Source organism: Mytilus galloprovincialis, chromosome 6, assembly GCF_965363235.1.
Source record: "Mytilus galloprovincialis chromosome 6, xbMytGall1.hap1.1, whole genome shotgun sequence".
In the NCBI taxonomy this organism is placed as follows: Eukaryota; Metazoa; Mollusca; class Bivalvia; order Mytilida; family Mytilidae; genus Mytilus; species Mytilus galloprovincialis.
Genome location: NC_134843.1, coordinates 98,799,298 through 98,819,838, shown reverse-complemented (window position 1 = coordinate 98,819,838; position 20,541 = coordinate 98,799,298). Strand labels below are relative to the sequence as shown.

General features: G+C 32.7%; 2 protein-coding genes across 8 annotated transcripts in view; one reads left to right on the top strand and one right to left on the bottom strand.

Annotated features, from left to right (window-relative positions):
• Positions 1-5,320, bottom strand: part of LOC143080912 (serine/threonine-protein kinase PRP4 homolog) — a 33,017-nt gene extending 27,697 nt beyond the window's left edge. For all 7 annotated transcript variants that reach the window (XR_012979820.1, XR_012979822.1, XR_012979821.1 and 4 more), the window contains exon 1: positions 5,208-5,320. Coding sequence is in view for 1 of the 7 variants with exons in the window: in XM_076257069.1 (XP_076113184.1) it covers positions 5,208-5,266 (59 nt within the window). In the remaining 6 variants the exon portion in view is untranslated. The remainder of the gene's footprint in view (positions 1-5,207) is intronic.
• On the top strand, positions 5,290-15,858 carry LOC143080924 (gamma-aminobutyric acid receptor-associated protein-like 2). Its single transcript, XM_076257089.1, has 4 exons — positions 5,290-5,424; positions 7,704-7,759; positions 13,632-13,804; positions 14,397-15,858. Exons 1-4 carry the CDS (start codon positions 5,391-5,393, stop codon positions 14,485-14,487), a joined length of 354 nt encoding a protein of 117 aa, XP_076113204.1. The 5' UTR covers positions 5,290-5,390; the 3' UTR covers positions 14,488-15,858.
• Positions 15,859-20,541: the final 4,683 nt, after the last annotated feature.

Sequence of the window (20,541 nt, the reverse complement as noted above, 5' to 3'; positions counted from 1 at the left end):
GCAGAACGACATTTTTGTGCAATCGTATTGAGGCTCCAGAAGGTCCTTTTACAATTGATTTATCGGGAAAATATAATTCTTATCCGAATAAACGTGAACACATTTTTAACTATTTGAATTTTAATGTTTTATCTTTCAAAAAAGAAAGTACATTTATAGTTATATGTCCATGGTCAATAATATAGATTTACAGTTGGTGATGTATTAATTGAAATTATGATGGAAATTGTCCGGGGTGATTGATTGTATTCAAATGACAATAATCATGATAATACGATAAAGAAATGTCAATTGTAGGCGGTTGGGAAATTTTGAAAATAAAATGATGACTGATTTAACTGGAATAGAATATTATGATGGGCAATTATGAGGTTTGATAAATTTTATTAATAATTAAAGGATTAGTGACCTATCGGATAGCGATAAGCGGATTACTTATCATCACAACTTTTAACATCTTTTGTAAACGTAAAATGATTGAGCGTCATAAACTTGTCAAACACCGGTAGAATTATAGTACATTTATTATATAATTAATGTGAAAATATTTTTCACTTTCCAAATTCAAATGACGAAATTGATATAAATACTTTCGTCAATTTGAAAACCGTTCCGTAAAATGCGAAAATGACGAGCACTATCAATATCACTTGAAATTATTTCCTTTGTCAACAGAGTTGTCATTTAACAGTTTCTGTTCGTAATTTGAATTATTCAAGTCTGTATAAATGTACCGAGGTGGTGAAACATCATATTTTACATTGCTCAATAAATTAAGTTTACTTGATGATCCGATGAATCGGGTTACCGAAAAAACAACATGATTTTATTAGCCAGTTGATTTTTTAATAATGAACAATTAATGCGCAGATATTGCTTATTGAATAAGTTATAAAAGAAACTAATTGTGGCAAAATCATCCTTGCTGAAAGAACACAGTTACACAATGTATGACCTGACGGGACTGTAATAGAAACACAAAATAACAATTTTCTTCATACTTTTTCGTATGTACGTTCTATTTTAAAGATAACGGCATAAGACACAAATATAAAGGATAATAATTATCTTATTCTAAATGATATTGTCACATCTTTATCTGTCAAAGAAAGGAAAACATTTGTTCAATTTATAATACCGTGATTTTAAAGCACACCTGTGCAACCAAGATCGATTAAATGTTCAAAGGTAAATTATCTGGGTAATCCAATTATGTTGTCACGCGTCGTTAATTTGAAGTACATCCGATGGGCAATAAACCAATTAACAGCCACGCGGTGTTGGGAGAGAATCTTTGGAGGATTTTAGGAGTGAAATCCGCGGTACTCGGTGTGATTCCGAGAAACACGGAAATCGGAGAAAAAAGTTATCGAATCGATATTTTTGAAGAGTACTGTAGATCAAAGCATGTTCTGTAGAATCTCCAAACTAAAAACGTATTTGTTATAATTTTATTTCTTTAAATAACAATGAATAATCAAGTTTAAATTTTTGAAAATATTCATTATTGATAAAATATAATTGCATAAAGTTAACGTTTTCTGAAGACTATTTATTTTTAGGTAATGGTTCTAGAGGCTTCCATAACATGTTTTTACTTTTGCACATGTGAAAAAAATATTTCTTACAAAAGTCAGATTTCTCTTGTCAAAAGGGATTTATATTGCAATAAATTATTCAGAAGGAGTTACATTCAGTTAAGATTATATTTCTGATTCTGTATAGCAATTATAGTTTTATCAAATTCTTCCAAACAGCAACGTACTGATTTTGTCTAATGAGACTTGTAAATTTGAACTATTTAAATAAAAGGGCATCTAATTTACATGATAAAGGAAAATTATAGTTAAAGACAACAATTTATCAAGAAATAATTCCTTTTTATTCAGTAAAAACAAAATCTTCTTGCAAGATTGTAAATTCGCAACTTCCGGATCCATTTCCTGTCAGAATAACATTGAAAATATTCGATTGCACATGGTTTTGAACAAATCTACCTGAATATTCTTATCAGATATATTCGATAACACGATGAAATTAACATTGAGCATATAGGTAAGGGTTTGGTAGTACAGACAACTACAGCGTAAATCAAAGAGCTGAATAGCTCTGAGGGGAAAGACGGCCCTTGTTTCTATTTTATTATGTTTTTGGAAAGAGGGGGGTATCTTTTGATAGTTTACATATGAAGAATGAAAAAGAGAACCGCTAGAACATGTAGAAAGGTTGACAATATTGCAATCAATTGTTGTTTATGTAATTTCATTTCCTTAGTTTAGGATTCAATTTGGACCAATGGAAGTGATCTGCATCTTCTAAATCTAAACATTTGATTAAAGTTGATAGCTAATTATCTAAAACTCAACTGAATTCTGTCATTTCACAACAACTACAATTTTTTTTGAAATCTTGATTGTGTACCACTGAACTGCAGGCTAGGGCCATTTTCCATTTTTTGTGACAGTACTCTTGGATTTTAAAATTTTTTCTTTAGAAAGTGTGGACTGAAAAATCTATTCAGTTTTAAATTTCCATTGTTAAAGTTCTTAGTTACAACTCTCATCACAGGGAAACAGGTACTAATAAAAACAAAACAATATGAGTGATGTAAACTGTGTGAAGCTTGTTTCCAAATCATAATTTTGAAATATTTGTAAATATATATAAATATGTCATGTATGTTAAAACTATAAAAATGCAATTTTTTTTTTTTTTTTTTTTTTTACCATTACAATGATTATGTAGGTACACAAAAATTTAGTTTTAATAGAATACTACTTATCCAATGAAATGTCACATTTGAAGTGTTTAAATACTTTAACTTTTATTTTAGTGGATAATTACTCATCAATTGAGGTGCTCCTGAATTGGAGGAAGATTCTCAGAATTTTTACAGAAACAAGTGGTCTCACTAATTAACAACAAAAAGAATTTTAGCGACAAGAAGCGACAAGAAGAATATGTTTTTCTTGTCGCTAAATAGTCTTCTTGACGCTTCTTGTCGCTTTTTGACGCTTCTTGTCTCTAATTAGTGAGACCCGAAAAAAGTAATAAAATCGTTTCTTTCCCCTGTGTCATGTAACCCCACGATCTTTGTTTATTTTGAAAGTTGTTGACCTACAAATTAAAGTATTGCATGTTGATGTTTAAATCATCTACAGTAAACAATATTATGTTTAGATTTAACAAATACAAATTTGTGATTAGTGCACGATCTCTAAGAATGATTTAAATAACCAGTGAACTGGTGAAGGATATCCCTGCTTCTTCCAAGAATGACGTCACTATAAAATACAATGTAGGTTGGATATATTTAGAATATCTCGTCATACTAATTTTTCTGGATTGTTAAATAAACGTAAATAGTGTAAAGGAGAGTTCAAGATACGATAATTTCGTGAAAAACAGAAGGGAAATGTGTAAAAAAGTGTTTAAAGTCAAACTATTCATTTCTGGGTCTCCTTCTCTTCAATCCAAGTAAGATTTGTTGGGGGTTTTCCCCACACTATAACATGTATAAAAACAAAATAAATGATGTGAGGGAGTGTCACTCTGGTCAACCCCATAGGGGATTGACGGCTTGAAGCCGTCTTTCCCCAAAAAACTGTGCCACTTCACATATTTTACTTCTTTACGTTCGTTAAATCAGAAGATAAAAACAGAGAACATCGAATATCGATTAACTGCGTCTCTTATACGCTTTCATTTTAATCTTATTTACAGTTACTTTCAAACGCAAAGACGACAAACATTAAGTTTTGTACGATGACGGAGCGGACCCCAAAAAATCCGAAAAAAAAAATTCTTCAAAAAAACATAAAAAAGAATTTGAGTCGGCCGGTTTATTTTGGGTCGGTCGCGTTTGGGCAAACATACAATCTTTTTATTTTGGCCTTATCTGGACATAGAAAGGTTCTTGATCCTAGTAACAAACGAAAATGTATAAAAACTGGGCATCTACACAGGTAAGGATGTCTGACAAATACAAAATAAGCGCGATCTCCTGTTTTGAATGGGCACTGCTTTCTGTCTCTATATTGCACAAAAAAATAATAACGGAAATAGCAAAATCAATAAAAAGCGAATGTAAATACACCTTAGGCCGTAGTTTTTTTATTTTTAGTTTTACGAACCCTCCTACCCTAATTTTTGCCAAATAGGAAAAAAAATAAAATTAAAAATGATGATTTTTATTTTTTTTTCTCCTCCGACCGTGTGTTTTTCATGCAAAAAAAAATAATTTTTAGTTCATAACTGCATGAAAGGATCTAAATTTATGCTCTTGGTGATTTAGTAAGTTGTTGCACATTGATTTTCAATTCAAACCTTGTCAAGAAAAAAAAATAGTTCGTTACACTAGTAGAAAGTCTCCTGGTGAAATAATAAAAAAAAAATTTGATATTAACGGTTGGTTTTAAAAAAAAATCAGCAGCAGCATTTTTTTTTTTTTTTTATTTTCGTCCTCCTACCCATTGGTTTTGTCAAAAAATTTCGTAAAACTAAAAATATAATAACTATGGCCTTTTCGCTATTTGTCCGCCATTGCTGAGGGGGGATAGGAGGGGTCTTGATCCCGAAATCCCGGACTTGAAAAAACGAAATCCCGAGGTCCCGAATTTAAATAAAGCAAATCCCGACATCCCGAAATCCGAAAAAAAGGATTCCCGGATCCCGAAAGGGTCAATCCCGAAATCCCGAGCTTAAAAACACCCGATCCCGGAGTCCCGATAAAGGTCCTATCCCCCCTCATTGCTGGAAATCAAACAGGTTCCCGTAAAATTTTGACGTCATAAAACAAAATATCTGACGCCACAATGAAAAAGTGATTGTTGTTGACGTCAAAAGTTCAAGCGGCCGGGTCAGCCGGGATTAGCGAGAAGGTGTATTAGTAACTATATGCATTATGTATAGCAATGCTATTAAGCAATATAGGGAATTCGGTCTAGAAGACGAGTGAACAGACCCAATACCTAGATGTATGACCCAGAGCCCAGATAACTTAAAGCATGAGGATTATGTGTTTTTCACACAAAAAGCCAATAAGACTGTCTAGGATGCAGCTATACACCAAAATGTCAACAAGGAAAAGAAGCATTTTTTTATAAACTAGCAAGTCGGAACAAAAACTTTCACGTCCTAACAACCTTTTAAACGAATTAACAATAAAAGTTTGAGAAGAAAATTATAGAAAAAAGTGCGCTTCACACCTTAATATTTCATTTTGTCTAGAAGAAACATGATTTGTATAAACTTCAGCATTCGCCATTTTCTTCGTTGTTGCCTCGTTGCTTCTTTCTTCCGCTTCCGGTTTTACGTCACAAAGAAGAAACCATAGTCGAAGTCAGCTGTCAAATCGTCACACATATTTTTACTTTCCGCATTTTAACAGGATGAAGTTCAAGTTTAGGGAAGAGCACACGTTCGGTTTGTATTTTTAATATTGTTTTGGTTAAATCTGCTGGTATTGAAGCGTGACAATATAAGGTTTCGTAAAACAAGGTCAAAATAGGATATGTGTGGTTTTGTTCACCTTTTCTTAAGATTTGTTTGTAAACAAACGCCATTGTTGATCTGTCCTACTTATGAAAGTCAATATATTAATGTGTTCTATGCGTATTCAAATAAGACATGTACTTCTATAATAAAACCTTACTATGAAATAAGCCATATAACATGTATTTATAGGTTTAATAATGTCTAAATTGAACACTATAAATTATAATTTTTAAACTTGAAATTTTCTGTTTTTGATTTGTCATAGTGGATTACATAACTGATATATTTACTCATAGTACAAAAGATGTCATAAATTTTATTTAGCTTTAGATTATTGGTATATATATCATGTACATTCACCTGCAATCATGCATTACTCAAAATTTTATTCAAGTAACATTTTCTATGTATACAAAAAATCATGATATTTGGTATGATTTTTCAATTGGATAGCTTATCATTATTAAGAACTAAGGACAAATACATATATGATATTTTCCCATTTCAAATCATTTTTTTTATTTAAACAACATTGTCAGTGATGTTACATTGTACCAAAATACAATGTACTTCAGGTTTTATTTTATGTTGTAGTATTAACATGATTAATGAGGTTTCTCATGGAAAAATTTCACACTGACCTAGATAAAAATAGTTATTGTTTGTAACTTTTCTGAAATGAGAACTGATACATATATGAAAGTTTAAAAAAACAAGTAATTTTGGGGTAAAGGAAATCAGATGATTGAAAAAAGTAAGGTGATGGTCATAGTTGTAAGCTTGGTTTGTACTCCAGTAGAATATTCAAAGAGGAGATGTAGGTTGATTGCCAATCAGATAACAATTTACCTGAGACCAAAATGAAATACAGAAGATGTTAGCGACTACAGAAGAATTTATATTACATTATCCCATTACGAGCTATGAAATCCCAGAAAAAACAAAATGAAAACAATTGAAACAAGAAAACAAACAGCCTGATTTACATGAACATGTATGTACAAAACAAAAATTATGATAATGATGTCCAGCAACAGACACCAACCCCGGAACTTCAGAGTGAAATAGAAATTGTCGAGGTGAAACATGTTATTTTATAGTGCCCAATACTGCCCAGACTGGTTCCAAGTTTTGTCTTTTAGTTGAATTTTAGTTCTAAAAGTAACTGGATGGTTAGCATTCAGTCGAGTTGAAAGTTTGAAGTTATTCTAATTTGGTTGAAATTCTAACTTCTTTTGATTGTTGATCACTTGACAGATGGAACATACTGTTATCTGTTGTTATAAGCTTTTTTAACCTGTTATATTTTGGGTTTTGTCTTGTACATTCTTATTCACAATAGATATGCTGGTGTGTGTAAATGATACATGTATTGGTATATTAACTGTTCATATATATGTATATATATGCTGATAATGTACATCAAACTTAGAATAAGTCAAAATCAGCCTGAGCAAAGATAAGATTCCTTCAACCAGGTTTACAATGATATATGTATATGGTTATGGTTCTTCATTTGTATTTCACAAACTGATATATTATATTCATTTCTATAAGTAGAAAAATACTTTCTAGACTCTGTAGTGTTTTTGTTACAATACATGTATGCTATTGTCAAATGATTGTAGTGAACAGATGTCTTTCCTTTCTAAAATTCATATTTTTTTTTTAATTGATCAATTATTTGTACATGTTGTTCTCGTTAGAACTTTTAATATTTTAAATGCCTTTAGGGGATAGAAGATCATCATTAGTGAGTTTTAGAATTACCCATGATTAAAGTGAATTATTTAAATGTATTACATAATTTATTGTATAGCCTAAGGTTATGTTGTCAATAGCCTTAATTAGTTAATTCAATCCAAAATTGTTATTTACAAATATACAAATCTGTGATTCAATTAGAGTAAATGACATATGATTACACAATTGAATTAACACTGATCATTTTGACACATTGATCAGGTTATTGATTACAGGTACATGTACCAACAGGTGAAAGACAAAAATATATATACACATGTACATGTAAACAAAGACCAAAACTATAAATACACACATACATGTGTAAACAAAGACCATAACCTAGAAAATTGAAGGATGACTATTTGGTAAAAAATATTTCATTCATATATATAATTTATAAGCATAGGCATGAATTTCTAAATTGTGTGTTTTATAATGACAAATAATTTTGTTTATTACAGAACAAAGAAAAGCAGAATCAACAAAGATTAAAGATAAATACCCAGAGAGAATACCTGTACGTATCATTATTATATTGTCTTTATTTATTTCCTACTTTTTTACTTCACTTTTCACTGTTCTATTTTGACATGTAAAAACTTATCACAGCTTTACGGTACTTTGATCAAACTTCATTTCCATAATTGTTTCACACAATTTGGATACCAGGGGCGTAGCTGCCGTTAGGCATTTAGGCACATGCCTACACATAATTTTTTCACAAATATTTTTTTTTTCACTTTAATTTTTTGTTAAAAAAAATAATAAACAACGCTATCTGTAGATGAAAGCCTGTAAAGTTGTCAAAACTCTTTAAATATCGAATGTCTTGTGTACACTAGTCTCTCGTCCTTAGTGAATTAATATGTATTGGATAGAATTGAATGTTTTTACGAGTTTACCTTATATATAAACTGTAAACTAGAACTTTGGTTCAGATCATTTCACTTCTATCAACAAAAACTTGAATGAACCTCAACTTAGACACATGAGTTTTTATGCAGTTAAGCTGCATTATGCGAACACCCTAGATTTGTGTTCTACCCAATAAATGCTGAAATACTTGCCATTGTTATTATCTAGCTCGCTACTATGTTATATATAACTAATTGAACACTTTTTTAATACTTTTTATTCTGGATTACAAAAAATATGACCAGAAAAACCTTAAATGATCGTCGATTTATCCAAAAGTTTTAAAGTTACACATAGGAAGTAGTGCTTATTAAGAATCCTTGTGTAGTTCATTATGACTTGTGCTTTTAGCTAAGATGTCAAAGAACAATTGTATGAAATATTTAATCGCCGAAAATCTCTTAAGACAAGAAGTTTAGATTTCCCAAATGACAAAAGTCGTAGGAATATTGTTTGTCATCAATACGTAGTACAACTACATTTTGTACGTCAGTAGTCCTAATAAGTTCAACTGTTCATGCTGTTGGCGGCAATTTCAAATTAGAAAAAGAAATTTTCTTAGCTTTTCAGTTTGGAGGCAGGTGTGCAAATTAGCGGTGGTCCGGGGTCCGCGACCTTCCACTTTTGCAAGCAAAATTTCGAATAGGATAGTTGGTTTCTAGCTACGCCCGACGTAGTCACTTGAAAGAAAATAAGAAATTACTTTGCAAACCTTTTCAACATGTTCATCAAAGTCTCCAATTAAACGAGCTAAAAACTTATTTTTATCATTATTAGTCATGACAGCGATTTTCATGTTGTTCAACAGCTAGCTTTATACAGAAAATCGCCGACAAATATTGTATAAATTCGAGTAAAATCTTATCTGATTAACAAAAACAACATTGTAAACACGTAACAATGGCGGCCGTGAAGACAAAATTTTACAATATCGGATCCGATTCCGGAAGCGGATAAGGGTAATTCCTGGTTTGGCGATCATTTACAAAATAAATCCAAGCAGGTGAAAAAATACATCTATGCATGGTAAATGAATATAAACACTAGAATTGTAAACCAAAAGATATATGTAAAAGAAAGAAAAAGCAGAAAATATTTTATTCAGAAACTCAAAATTACTTTTTGACAAATTTTAATTTAAAAATACAATACAAAGTGACAGCTGGGAACAGTATATCTAACAATATACATGTTCATGGTCACAGTCTAAATTTTCTTTATAAATGATAAATGGTGATAATGCATGTGAGATGCTTTTAAAGTGTAAATATATTACTGCAATTTTGAAGGGATATTTGTTTTTCTCAATTTTGAAGGGTCAATTAAAGTAGCTGAAAGTTTCTTTATTTTCACAAATAATGCAACTATATTATATATACCTTGATGTAAGTAAATCATATGATATATAGGTGGCATTCTTTGGGCCACTCTATCCCCTCCTGTTTGATAACTTGGAACCGTCGAGCTCCCCACCCCTAAACCATATGAGGGGCAGATCCAGGATTATAGGTTAGGAGGGGCTCAAACTTAAATTTTTGCCGAGCAGAGCGAGGCTAAAAAAATTTGAGGTAAAATTATTGGAATATTCTTTATTAAGCTGAGAACAACCCGTGCTTTGCAAATTTAAGGGGTGTGCAAGCCCGCAACCCTCCCCCCGTCTGAATCAACCCCTGCATATATTCAAGTATAGGACAATATAATAAATAAAAAATGAAATATAGGGGGAGTCCCTGGAGTTACCCCACCCCCTCCTGTTTGAGAACTTGGAAACGGTCGAGATCAACACCCCTTAACCATATATATTCATGTTTGTGACAATATGAAAAATCAAATGAAATATAGGAAGAGTCGCTGGGGGTTACCCCACCCCTCCTGTTTTTAGAATTTAAAAATGGTCGAGATCCCCACTCCTAAACCATATATATTCATGTATGGGACAATATAACAAATCAGATGAAATATAGGGGGAGTCCCTTGGGTCACCCCACCCCCTCCTGTTTGAGAATTTGAATCCGTTGAGATCACCACCCCTTAACCATATATATTCATGTACGGGACAATATAACAATTCAAATGAAAGATAGGGGGAGTCCCTGAGGTCACTGTTCACCCTCCTGTTTGAGAACTTGGAAATGGTCAAGATCCTTACCCCTAAACCATATATACTCATGTATGGGACAATATAACAAATCAAATGAAATATAGGGGAAGTCCCTGTGGTCACCCCAACCCTCCTGTTTGAGAACTTCGAAACGGTCGAGATCCCCACACCAAAACAATATATATTCATGTATGGGCCAATATAACTAATTAAATGAAATATAGGGGGAGTCCCTGGGGTCACCCTACCCCTCCTGTTTGAGAATTTGGAAACCAATGACATCTCCACCCCTAAACCATATATACTCATGAACAATATAACAATTAAAATGAAATGTAGGGGAATTCCCTAGGGTCGGGCCCACTGACCGACCTAAGTGGGGCCCACTCCAGTGATTCCCTATATAAGCAACCAATTTTTTTGCCCCTGCCCCCTAAATCCTCTGCCTATCCCTACCTGTTTGAGAACTTGAAAACCGTTGAGATCCCCACCCCTAAATTATATATATTCATATGTATGGGACAAAATAACAAATCATTTACATTTACTATGGGCAGGTCAGTCAGACCTCACCTTTGATCCCTGTTGTAGTGAACATTTGTCTGATTCGTGTCTCATAACTTTTGTACTATAGAACACAAACTCAGTTTTCTTTTCATAACAGGGAAACCAGTCCATTCATACTATAACATGTTCATACTAAGTCAAATTGAACTTCTAGCAGTCAAATAAAACCAAGGTTAACTACCAAGTAGAACAACTGCAATCATTGGGAACTTGTACCACTGCAGAATCACCATAAACAAATATACATTGATATATGCATTGCTTTTGAAACCTTGATAACATATAAATTATTTGCCTTAATGAATAAATCATTAGATAAACATGAATGTACTATATATGAATGTTTAATGTTGAGGCAACATTGCCACAGTTTTCATAATTACGGTTGCCTTGGTTTTGGTTAACTGCCTTCAGCGCTTACAGCGCTTTGATTTAATTAGTTGTTGTTAGTTTTCAACGAGCTTTCCATTTTGTCTTCACCCGACTTGCCAATGTTGGTCGTCCGTTTGGCTGTGCAGGATGTATAAATACATAGTCAGGTCTGGTCAGAATGGGGACATTAAATTCGATGCCTAGTTGTACAATAATGTAGAGAGAGTGCAACTCTTTGAGGAATTCGTAGTTGGTCTACTTAAAGCAAAATTTCTGCTCCTATCCAATAATCCCTCATTTTCAAATGCATGGCATTTTTAAATTTCCAGACCTTCGTCCTGGACGACACATATTACAGGACCTAGCTCCAAGTTGTATTTATTGTAAAAAAAATGAATTCAACAGTCCTGAACTTGCATAAATATTTGACACTGGATGTGAAAAAAAATCAATCAAAAAAATCAACTGGATTCCAGTAATTTTGAGTATGTCTGTATGTGTTTGTGTGGCTAGGGTGAAGGTTTAAGATTCAAAAGATTGATGGTTGATGTCTAGCCAAAAGGATAGTTCTATTATACATTGTATAGTAGTATCAGTGTTTAATTGCCTATTTTATTTAAATGAAGGATCATCACTATGTACTATTAATTAAGTAAAACGTATATATCAATCAGAAACGAAAAAGATATGTTAATACCAAACAGGCTGTACTGCTTAATTAAAGGGATACGGTGATCTACGCTGGGCGATGCATATTGTAATATTGTTTATATGATGGATTGCACTGTGTTATTTAAAAATTTTCACCAGTCAGATGTTATGGTACATTATTCATAATTCTTCGAACTTTTCATCATGTATATTATAATTATCATGATTAAATAACCAGTAAATTTAATATTTTTGTACATAAAATTTTGCTAAAACGCTGAAAACCTTTTTCCGTTGGCAAAGCCCCCCTGAACTCCCTAACAGGACTCTGCCCTGGACCTACTGGGAGCCTTGAGCGACCCCCAGACCCCCTGCTGATTCATGCCAAGAAATCTTCGCTAAAAATTCTGGTCAACCTCCTGCGGCACCCATTAGTAGTTAAAGATTTGATTTCATTCAACAAATTAATTTATGACCTTCATGTACGTGTCGCTTAGAACACAGCCATATACCAAATGGTCAATATTAATCATCCATGTAATTTGCTCTATGGGGTGTTTGCAGAATTTCAACGGAGGCAATTTCTTGGCATGTGGTGCCTACAGTTGACTGAATACCTAGCTACGCCCCTGGATACATCTTGAACTCCTCATTACATACCATTTCAACCTGACAGTCAGTCATTTTGTAAACATGGCAATATTACCTTTGTCATTTTGGAATATAAAAAAAAGCAGCTCTACATCATGTACATGTTCCATTCTAATGTATCTTACATTACTTTAGTCATTTTCCGATAGTTTCATTAAATTGACGGTTCATTAATGTATGGATATTCACAGGTTTTAGGGGTAAGATGTGCTTCTCGATTGATACTCCTCAAAGGGTCATTATCAAACCATATCAATGCAGCTGTATACTGACCAAAAAATGATGAACTATTTCATTTTCTATTGCAAGCATATTAGAAGAAATTATTATATACATATGATTATATATTATATACATATTAAGATATGGTATGAGTGCAAAATGAGACAACTTCCCATCCAAGTCAAAATTTGTTTACAAGTAAACCATTTTTTTGGATCCATTAAAACGTTTAATCCTGCTGCAAATGTTTGCACCTGTCCTAAGTCAGGAATCTGATGTACAGTAGTTGTCGTTTGTTTATGTAATATATACGTGTTTCTCGTTTCTCGTTTTGTTTATATAGATTAGCCCGTTGGTTTTCCCGTTTGAATGGTTTTACACTAGTAATTTTGGGGCCCTTTATAGCTTGTTGTTCGGTGTGAGCCAAGGCTCCGTGTTGAAGGCCGTACTTTAACCTATAATGGTTTACTTTTTAAATTGTTATTTGTATGGAGAGTTGTCTCATTGGCACTCACACCACATCTTCCTATATCCATTATATGTCAAAGTACAGCCTTCAACATGAGTTTGTTTGAGAGAAAAAAAGAGTTAAATCACTTGTGGTTTTTTTTGACAGATTTTTTCATATGGAAATTTAGAATGTAAAATTTGGTTTAATACATGAATTAATTCCTGATGTTTTCTGTATTTTTGTTGTTAATATTATCACAATGAAATTAATCTCACACAGTGTTCTCCTGAGGTTGTTTAAACGCTTTGTTATTTAAAAGTGATAATACAATCCAGTGCTGTTGTATTGAACAGACAAAAACTTTTTCAAATCACATCCCAGCACTATTGTTTTTTTAATTTTCAAATTTCCTGTGCTACCTGTACACACATTCACTTGTTGATATATTTTCTATTTTAGGTGATAGTAGAAAAAGATCCAAAGTCTCACATACAAGATATAGACAAGAGAAAATTCCTTGTTCCTAATGACATTTCTGTAGCTCAGTTTATGTGGATTATACGAAAAAGAATTCAACTGCCATCAGAGAAAGCTATCTTCTTGTTTGTTGGCAAAGTACTACCACAATCCAGGTACACTATGTTTGACAATCAATTTATGTTTTAAATTTACTTCGTTTTAACTAGCATACACTATTTATGTGCTAAAATGCACCAGCTTCTTTGAAACCATGTGAACATGATTGAGAACATGCAATTATGTTCTTTCCCTACTGAATGCAATAAAACCTAAACACAATGTTAGGGTACTGAATGATGCAGTGACCAGCTCTTACTTTTATTTGCTTATACAAAAAAACTCCTCTTCCTCAAAGTCTAAACTAAAATATAATGTCCCTATTAACACACAAGAAATCGCATGGGAGCTGTAACAAAAAAAAAATATCAACAACATGTTTTAGATACTACAACAATATGACAACAAAAATACATAAATAATTTTGTAGAAGAAAAATTAGATTTCTAACTGTGAAACGTGTGCTGGTTTAGTCACTAATCAATCCTCTATATAACTTTAAACTTGTGCAGTTACCTTATATACTAAAGTTCTGCCAAACCGAATAACAACACTTTTTACACAACATATTTAAACTCTCTGTTATAAAATTTATGAAGAACATGTTAATTCATAGTGTTATTTATATATTGTAATCTTTCATTTTAGTGCCAGTATGGGACAAGTTTACGAGGAACATAAAGATGATGATGGTTTCTTATACATTGCTTATAGTGGAGAGAATACATTTGGGTGTTGATTGTAAGACTTAACCAAGGACCTTCCTGGAATAAAAAATAAAGTAAATGTGAACATTTTGGGAGATTTTCGATGGAATGTCAAATATTTTTTTTGCAGTTACTCAAATATTGACAATTTTAAAATAAATGCCAAAAATTCTGAAATATGTTAAAACTCTACATCAGACAGCTATTCTGATTTTAATTTTGGTTACAACCAAAGTGTAATATTGAATGTTGTTATTTAACAATTTTGAAATATTTTTTAGAATGATAAAGGTTCCAATATACAACCTGATATGAAAAATAGAGAAAGTTTCAATTTTTTTTACCGTGATAATTGTACTGTGCTAGGCATTAGAATACACCAGATCCTACTTTAGAATCTATGTGCTTTGTATTGCAGAGCCAGATTAATTTTGACAGATCCACCTGTATATTACATTAAGTATCGGTACTAGCCATGAATTTTTGTTATTTATTTTATTAGATAAAGGGTGTTTTATGTACTACCAGTGAATCATGAGGTATTATGGGTATTTTACATTATTTATCATATAAGCTACTATTTCATGACATAAAGTTTTAAAGGAACTAAATGGTAAATGATTTTTGTATGTATTTTTCATGTATTAATACCAGCTATAAACATCATAAAACCAACTACTTGGCAACCTAATATTTTTACGCATATTTAAATTTGAATTGGTTGCTAGGAAAACAGTATTGAACTTTTTCTAGAAATACTGCTGCTTGAATAATTTCACCATAAAAATTGGTTAATGTATTTTAACATATAGGGCAGCCATTTTCTGTTTTTTTACAATACCACTTTGGTTTTCAAATTAAGTGTTGCTTTTCTACTTTTGTTGCCTATATTGATTGCTTTCATTGAACAGATTGAACAAAACAAGCTGAACTGTACTGTATATATGTTTATGTATGTGATAATGTGTGAATGTTGTATGATATTAAACCAATTTGCACTTTAAATCAAACAAAAAAAAGAAAATAACTTTGCTTTTTTAAAAGACGCTTTATGCGAAAGAAAAAAATATAAAATAACCACCAACTTTTGAGATCAAGATTTTCCATGGCTATTTCAAAGTAAGGAACAGTATGTTTAATGTGCAACAGTACAACTATTTCAATTATTTTTAAAGTCAGAGTTGATCACATGTTTTCTGTATTATGTTTTAATTTTTAAACATTTAAGCCAAAAACTACAATACTGGAAGTTTATACCTTAATTCTTGAAAACTTATATAGAAAATAAGAAATATGTTTCCTTATGAAACTTTTATACTTTTACATGAATGTGTTGAATGTATAAATTTTATTGTGTTTATTTGTTAACCCTGTATCATGATAATAAAGTATGGTGCAATTAATGTAAATTTAGTCAAATAACTTTTGTGACTAAGTCAGGTGGTTGAGAGTAAAGTATGCTATTTCTGTGGTGACATCAAACATTTTTTGGACATAGATTGCTTTCAGACAATCAAAATCCTAATGTAGCTGGTTGATATTTATCAAAGCAAGTCCTAGGTATACTGTTAATGGTGTCTGCGGCAGGATCAACAATGTATTAGTTTCTGATTATGTCTAGTTTATTGGGAACCATTAGTGGTAGGTCAATGATATTCAATATGCTGTTGTAATAGCAATAACACATCTCATTCCCTTGGAGATTATTTACCCAGCTCTCTTAGACGTGGTCTATTGACTCTCAATTTTTGCTTAGTTTACATGTTTTAGTTTGTGATTAGGTCAGTTGATGGGGATCCACTTGTAGGTCACTGATATTTGGTATGCAGTTGTATAAGCATTTGCATATCTCATATCCATTGAGATTATTTCACTCTAGGCTCCTGAGTTATTGTCTACTGACTTTGAAACTTTTACTTAGTTTTCATGTATTAGTTTGTGATTAGGTCAGTTTATGGGTAACAACTAGTGGTAGGTCAATGTTAATTGGTATGCAGTTGTTTAAGAATTGACACATCTCATTACAATGAAGGATATATGGCCCCTCCCCTCAGTCATGGTCTAGACTTTGAAACTTCTAATGTTTAGTCAATTATATTTTGTATGCAAATTTATTGGCAATTGCAAGTCTCCTTTCCATGGAGATTACTTAGGCCCATCCCTCATCATGGTGCATTGACTTAACTTTTACATAGTTTACAAGTTAATGTTTGTGTCCAGGTTTGTTTAAAGGGAACAACGTATGAAAATTAAATGGTATTTGGTATGCAGTTGTATTAGCATTGGCACATCTCATTTCTAAGGAGATTGTATAGCCCTGTACCCTCAGTCATGGTTCATTAACCTTACAAATTTGCATAGCTTGCATGTTAAGGTATTGCTATTTGATTTCAACATTTGCATTATCAAAATTACTAAAAGTGTAAATTACATCTCTGTGTAAATAGTTACAGAAACATTATGCATTGGACACAACATTCTATACACGCTACATACCAAAACAATTTATCAATGAAGTATATACTGAAATACTCAAGTTATGAAATAATGTGTATGTGCATAACCAAGAAAATTAAAGAAACTGTATATGATGCATGAATCTAGTAGATCTATCTGTTCCATAAATATCAATGATGTCATTGTTGAAGCTATATTTAAAATTTGAGTTGTCTTCCTTTATACATAACTGTAGTTCAAACAACTGTAATGATATCTGCATTGATTTTATTGCCTTCCAATGCTTAATGAATGGCAATAGCTTATTTTAATTTTCCATTGCAAAATGAATGCAACCTTTATACTTTAGTGGTCTCAATCACTTTGAGTAATGTTTTGATTGGATCACTATAAGAGGCACCCCTCATATAAGAACACAGAATGAAGTGTGTATTAGTTTATCTATTTTCCATGGAGATTATTTGGTCCTGTCCCATCAGTAATGGTTCATCAACTATCAATCTTTTGCACTGTATGTGTTACTGTTAGTTTTACAGGTCAATTTATAGGGAACCATTGATTAATGGAAGAAAAGTAACATTTGGTATGCAGTTGTATATGCATCTCATTTCGGTGGAGATTAATTGGTATTCTCCCATCAGTCATGGTCCTAAGATGTAATAACTTTTGCTTATTTAACATTTTATGGAATATGAATTTAAGAATTGGCATATCTCATTTGAATTGGGATTGTTTGGCCTTTCCCCTCAGTATTGGTCCAGTTTTTCATAGTTAACGTTAAAATATCACTGCTCAATATTCACCATTCGCAGTATACTATCAAATTAATACCGGTATACAGACATTTCTCTGTCAATATTGTATTTATCTCTATGAGGTAACCTCAAGGGTGGATCTATTGATATTCAGTTGGATATATTTCAATATCACTTAGGATAGGATATAATTACATAACATGAATATTTTTCACATTAGATTAGCATCTTGAATTTCTAGCTTTGATTAAAAAAATACAGTTAGACGTTTGACATAAGTTAGGCTGGATCCCCCTTATCTTGTTTGCTGTTATATCAAGCCTATTCAATGGTGACACATCACTTCCAAATCTGATTTCTTACTAGTCTGGAATCTAACCAATGACATCAACAATGAATGCAAACCTGTCCCCCAAATGGTAGATTTAATTTCTAATTTAAAAAGAAATAGACGTGGAATGATTGTTTAAACTACCAACCAGAGTTTAAATACAGTGGATATAAACAATGTTGCATGTTAGTGTTTCTGTTGTGTCATTGTTCTCTTATATTTGATGCTTTTCCCTCAGTTTTAGTTTGTAACCTGGATTTGGTTTTTTCTCAATCGATTTATGAATTTCGAACAGCAATATACTACAGATGCCTTTATTGTGCTCTCTGAAATCACTACATCTTCTCTATAACTAAAGGTTCCCTCTGATTTTTAATCAGAAAGATAAAAATCTCAATTCATTGTAGACAAAGATAAGATTGAAAGCTACGTCCTTTTGAATTCACAATTAGGTAGGTTGTCTTTCTTTGATAATTTCACAATTAGACAATAACTGTTTCGGTTCTTTTACATCCGTAGCTCTCAAATATTCGGCTTTGAGCTTTCCTGAAAAGAGTAAATCCAAAATAACTATTCGGATGTATGAAATTTAAAATTTCTTTATTTCCCTTTTTTTTACCTTGATTGTATGTCGTCTTCTTTTAATATCATGACGAAACCATTGTAGAATACTTTTGACCATGCAGCTTGATCACTTTTTATCGACATTGATTATATTTGGGTCGATTATATCGAATAATTGCCTTGCCATTTTCAGATATTTTTTTTTACTTCTTCTATACTTTGTGCTTCTATGTAGATGTAGATTTTTTTGTTTATTTTCTTTGGTTACATCTTCTGACATCAGACTCGGACTTCTCTTGAACTGAATTTTAATGTGTGTATTGTTATGCTTTTACTTTTCTACACTGGTTAGAGGTATAGGGGGAGGGTTGAGATCTCACAAACATGTTTAACCCCGCCGCATTTTTTGCGTCTGTCCCAAGTCAGGAGCCTCTGGCCTTTGTTAGTCTTGTATTATTTAAATTTTAGTTTCTTGTGTACAATTTGGAAATTAGTATGGCGTTCATTATCACTGAACTAGTATATATTTGTTTAGGGGCCAGCTGAAGGACGCCTCCAGGTGCGGGAATTTCTCGCTACATTGAAGACCTGTTGGTGACCTTCTGCTGTTGTGTTTTTTTATTTTGGTCGGGTTGTTGTCTCTTTGACACATTCCCCATTTCCATTCTCAATTTTTTTTGTATGTAGTATTTAATTCTCATAGAACGGCTGATTGTTCTGTCGTTTGTTTCAGGTCTTCAAAATTACACTTTTTTTCTTCTTACGTTTCCCTTTACATATTTGGGGTTTTTTTGTTTGTTCTATAAGTAACTTGTAGTTGATATTATCCCAATTTTGTCTGTCATCATAGTTGTCTAACACACCAAAAATACATGGTTTTGTTTTATGCTTAATCATTTGATTTGAGCCTTGCTATATTAGCACCTTTCTTAGCTGATTTTATTTTGATGCCTCTCTCAGTTTATATCTGATGATGGCTCCCAGTTAACAGTGGTCCCCTTCTCGATCTTTGTCTTCTTCATCATCTGTGGGTCCAAGACTGCTGCTATCTCTCGAAGGACTTGGTCATGGCGCCATGTACATCCTTTATCATCCAGAGCTGCCCTACATGACCACACAACATTTTCTAGATTTACTGGCTAACCGCACAAGGATGTTGGTCGTACGTCGTGTACTGATCTCCACATCTCATGCCAACTGATCGTTCTTGGTCGTGCCATGTTTCATTTCAAATATTGTATTTGTTGTTTCATGCTGACGGCTCTAACTTGGCGATCCTTTCTTTTCCACGACGGGGAACAATTGTATCTAAACAAGTTCCCTTCTATGTCTTACATATGCTGAGTGCCATAATGTTTGCTAAGCGTTTCAAAAAAAACCAAGTCATCCTGATGTTACCACTCCCGCTATGTCCTTATGAATTAATAGACTCTCTGCACGTCAACAGCATTCTAAGTCTCCCATTTCTGTCCTGTCCTGACAACAACAGTTGCGTCTGTCCCTTGTCATCTTTACTGTCTCTTAACACCATATTTTGTTTGGTAATAGAAGACTGTGATAGCCGAAGTTTTGAACTGGTACTGTACGAACCAATGCTGCAAAAACTCTTTGGAACCCAAGCCATTTGCGTAAGTGTCTGTTGAACATCCTCTCTAGACAATTTTTAGTGAGATGTTCATCAACAGAGGCAATGTGATTCTTGGTACTTTTCAATTCTGATAGAACCATGCCTTGTAATTTCCAGGTACACCAAACTTGTCTATAATGTCCTTCCGCTTTCCTGCCTGTGATACCATCTCATCTACGCTTTCTCGTTCGTTCAAAGAAACCACTTGACTAAGTTTTTGATTGGTTTCTCCATGCTTGTTTATCTCTTTCTTTCTGTCCTACACCTTTCCTTTCTTTAATATCAGACTCTTTGACCTTGGAGGATTGAATTCATGCATGCCCAGTCTACAAGCTCGCCGAGGTCTTGCAGC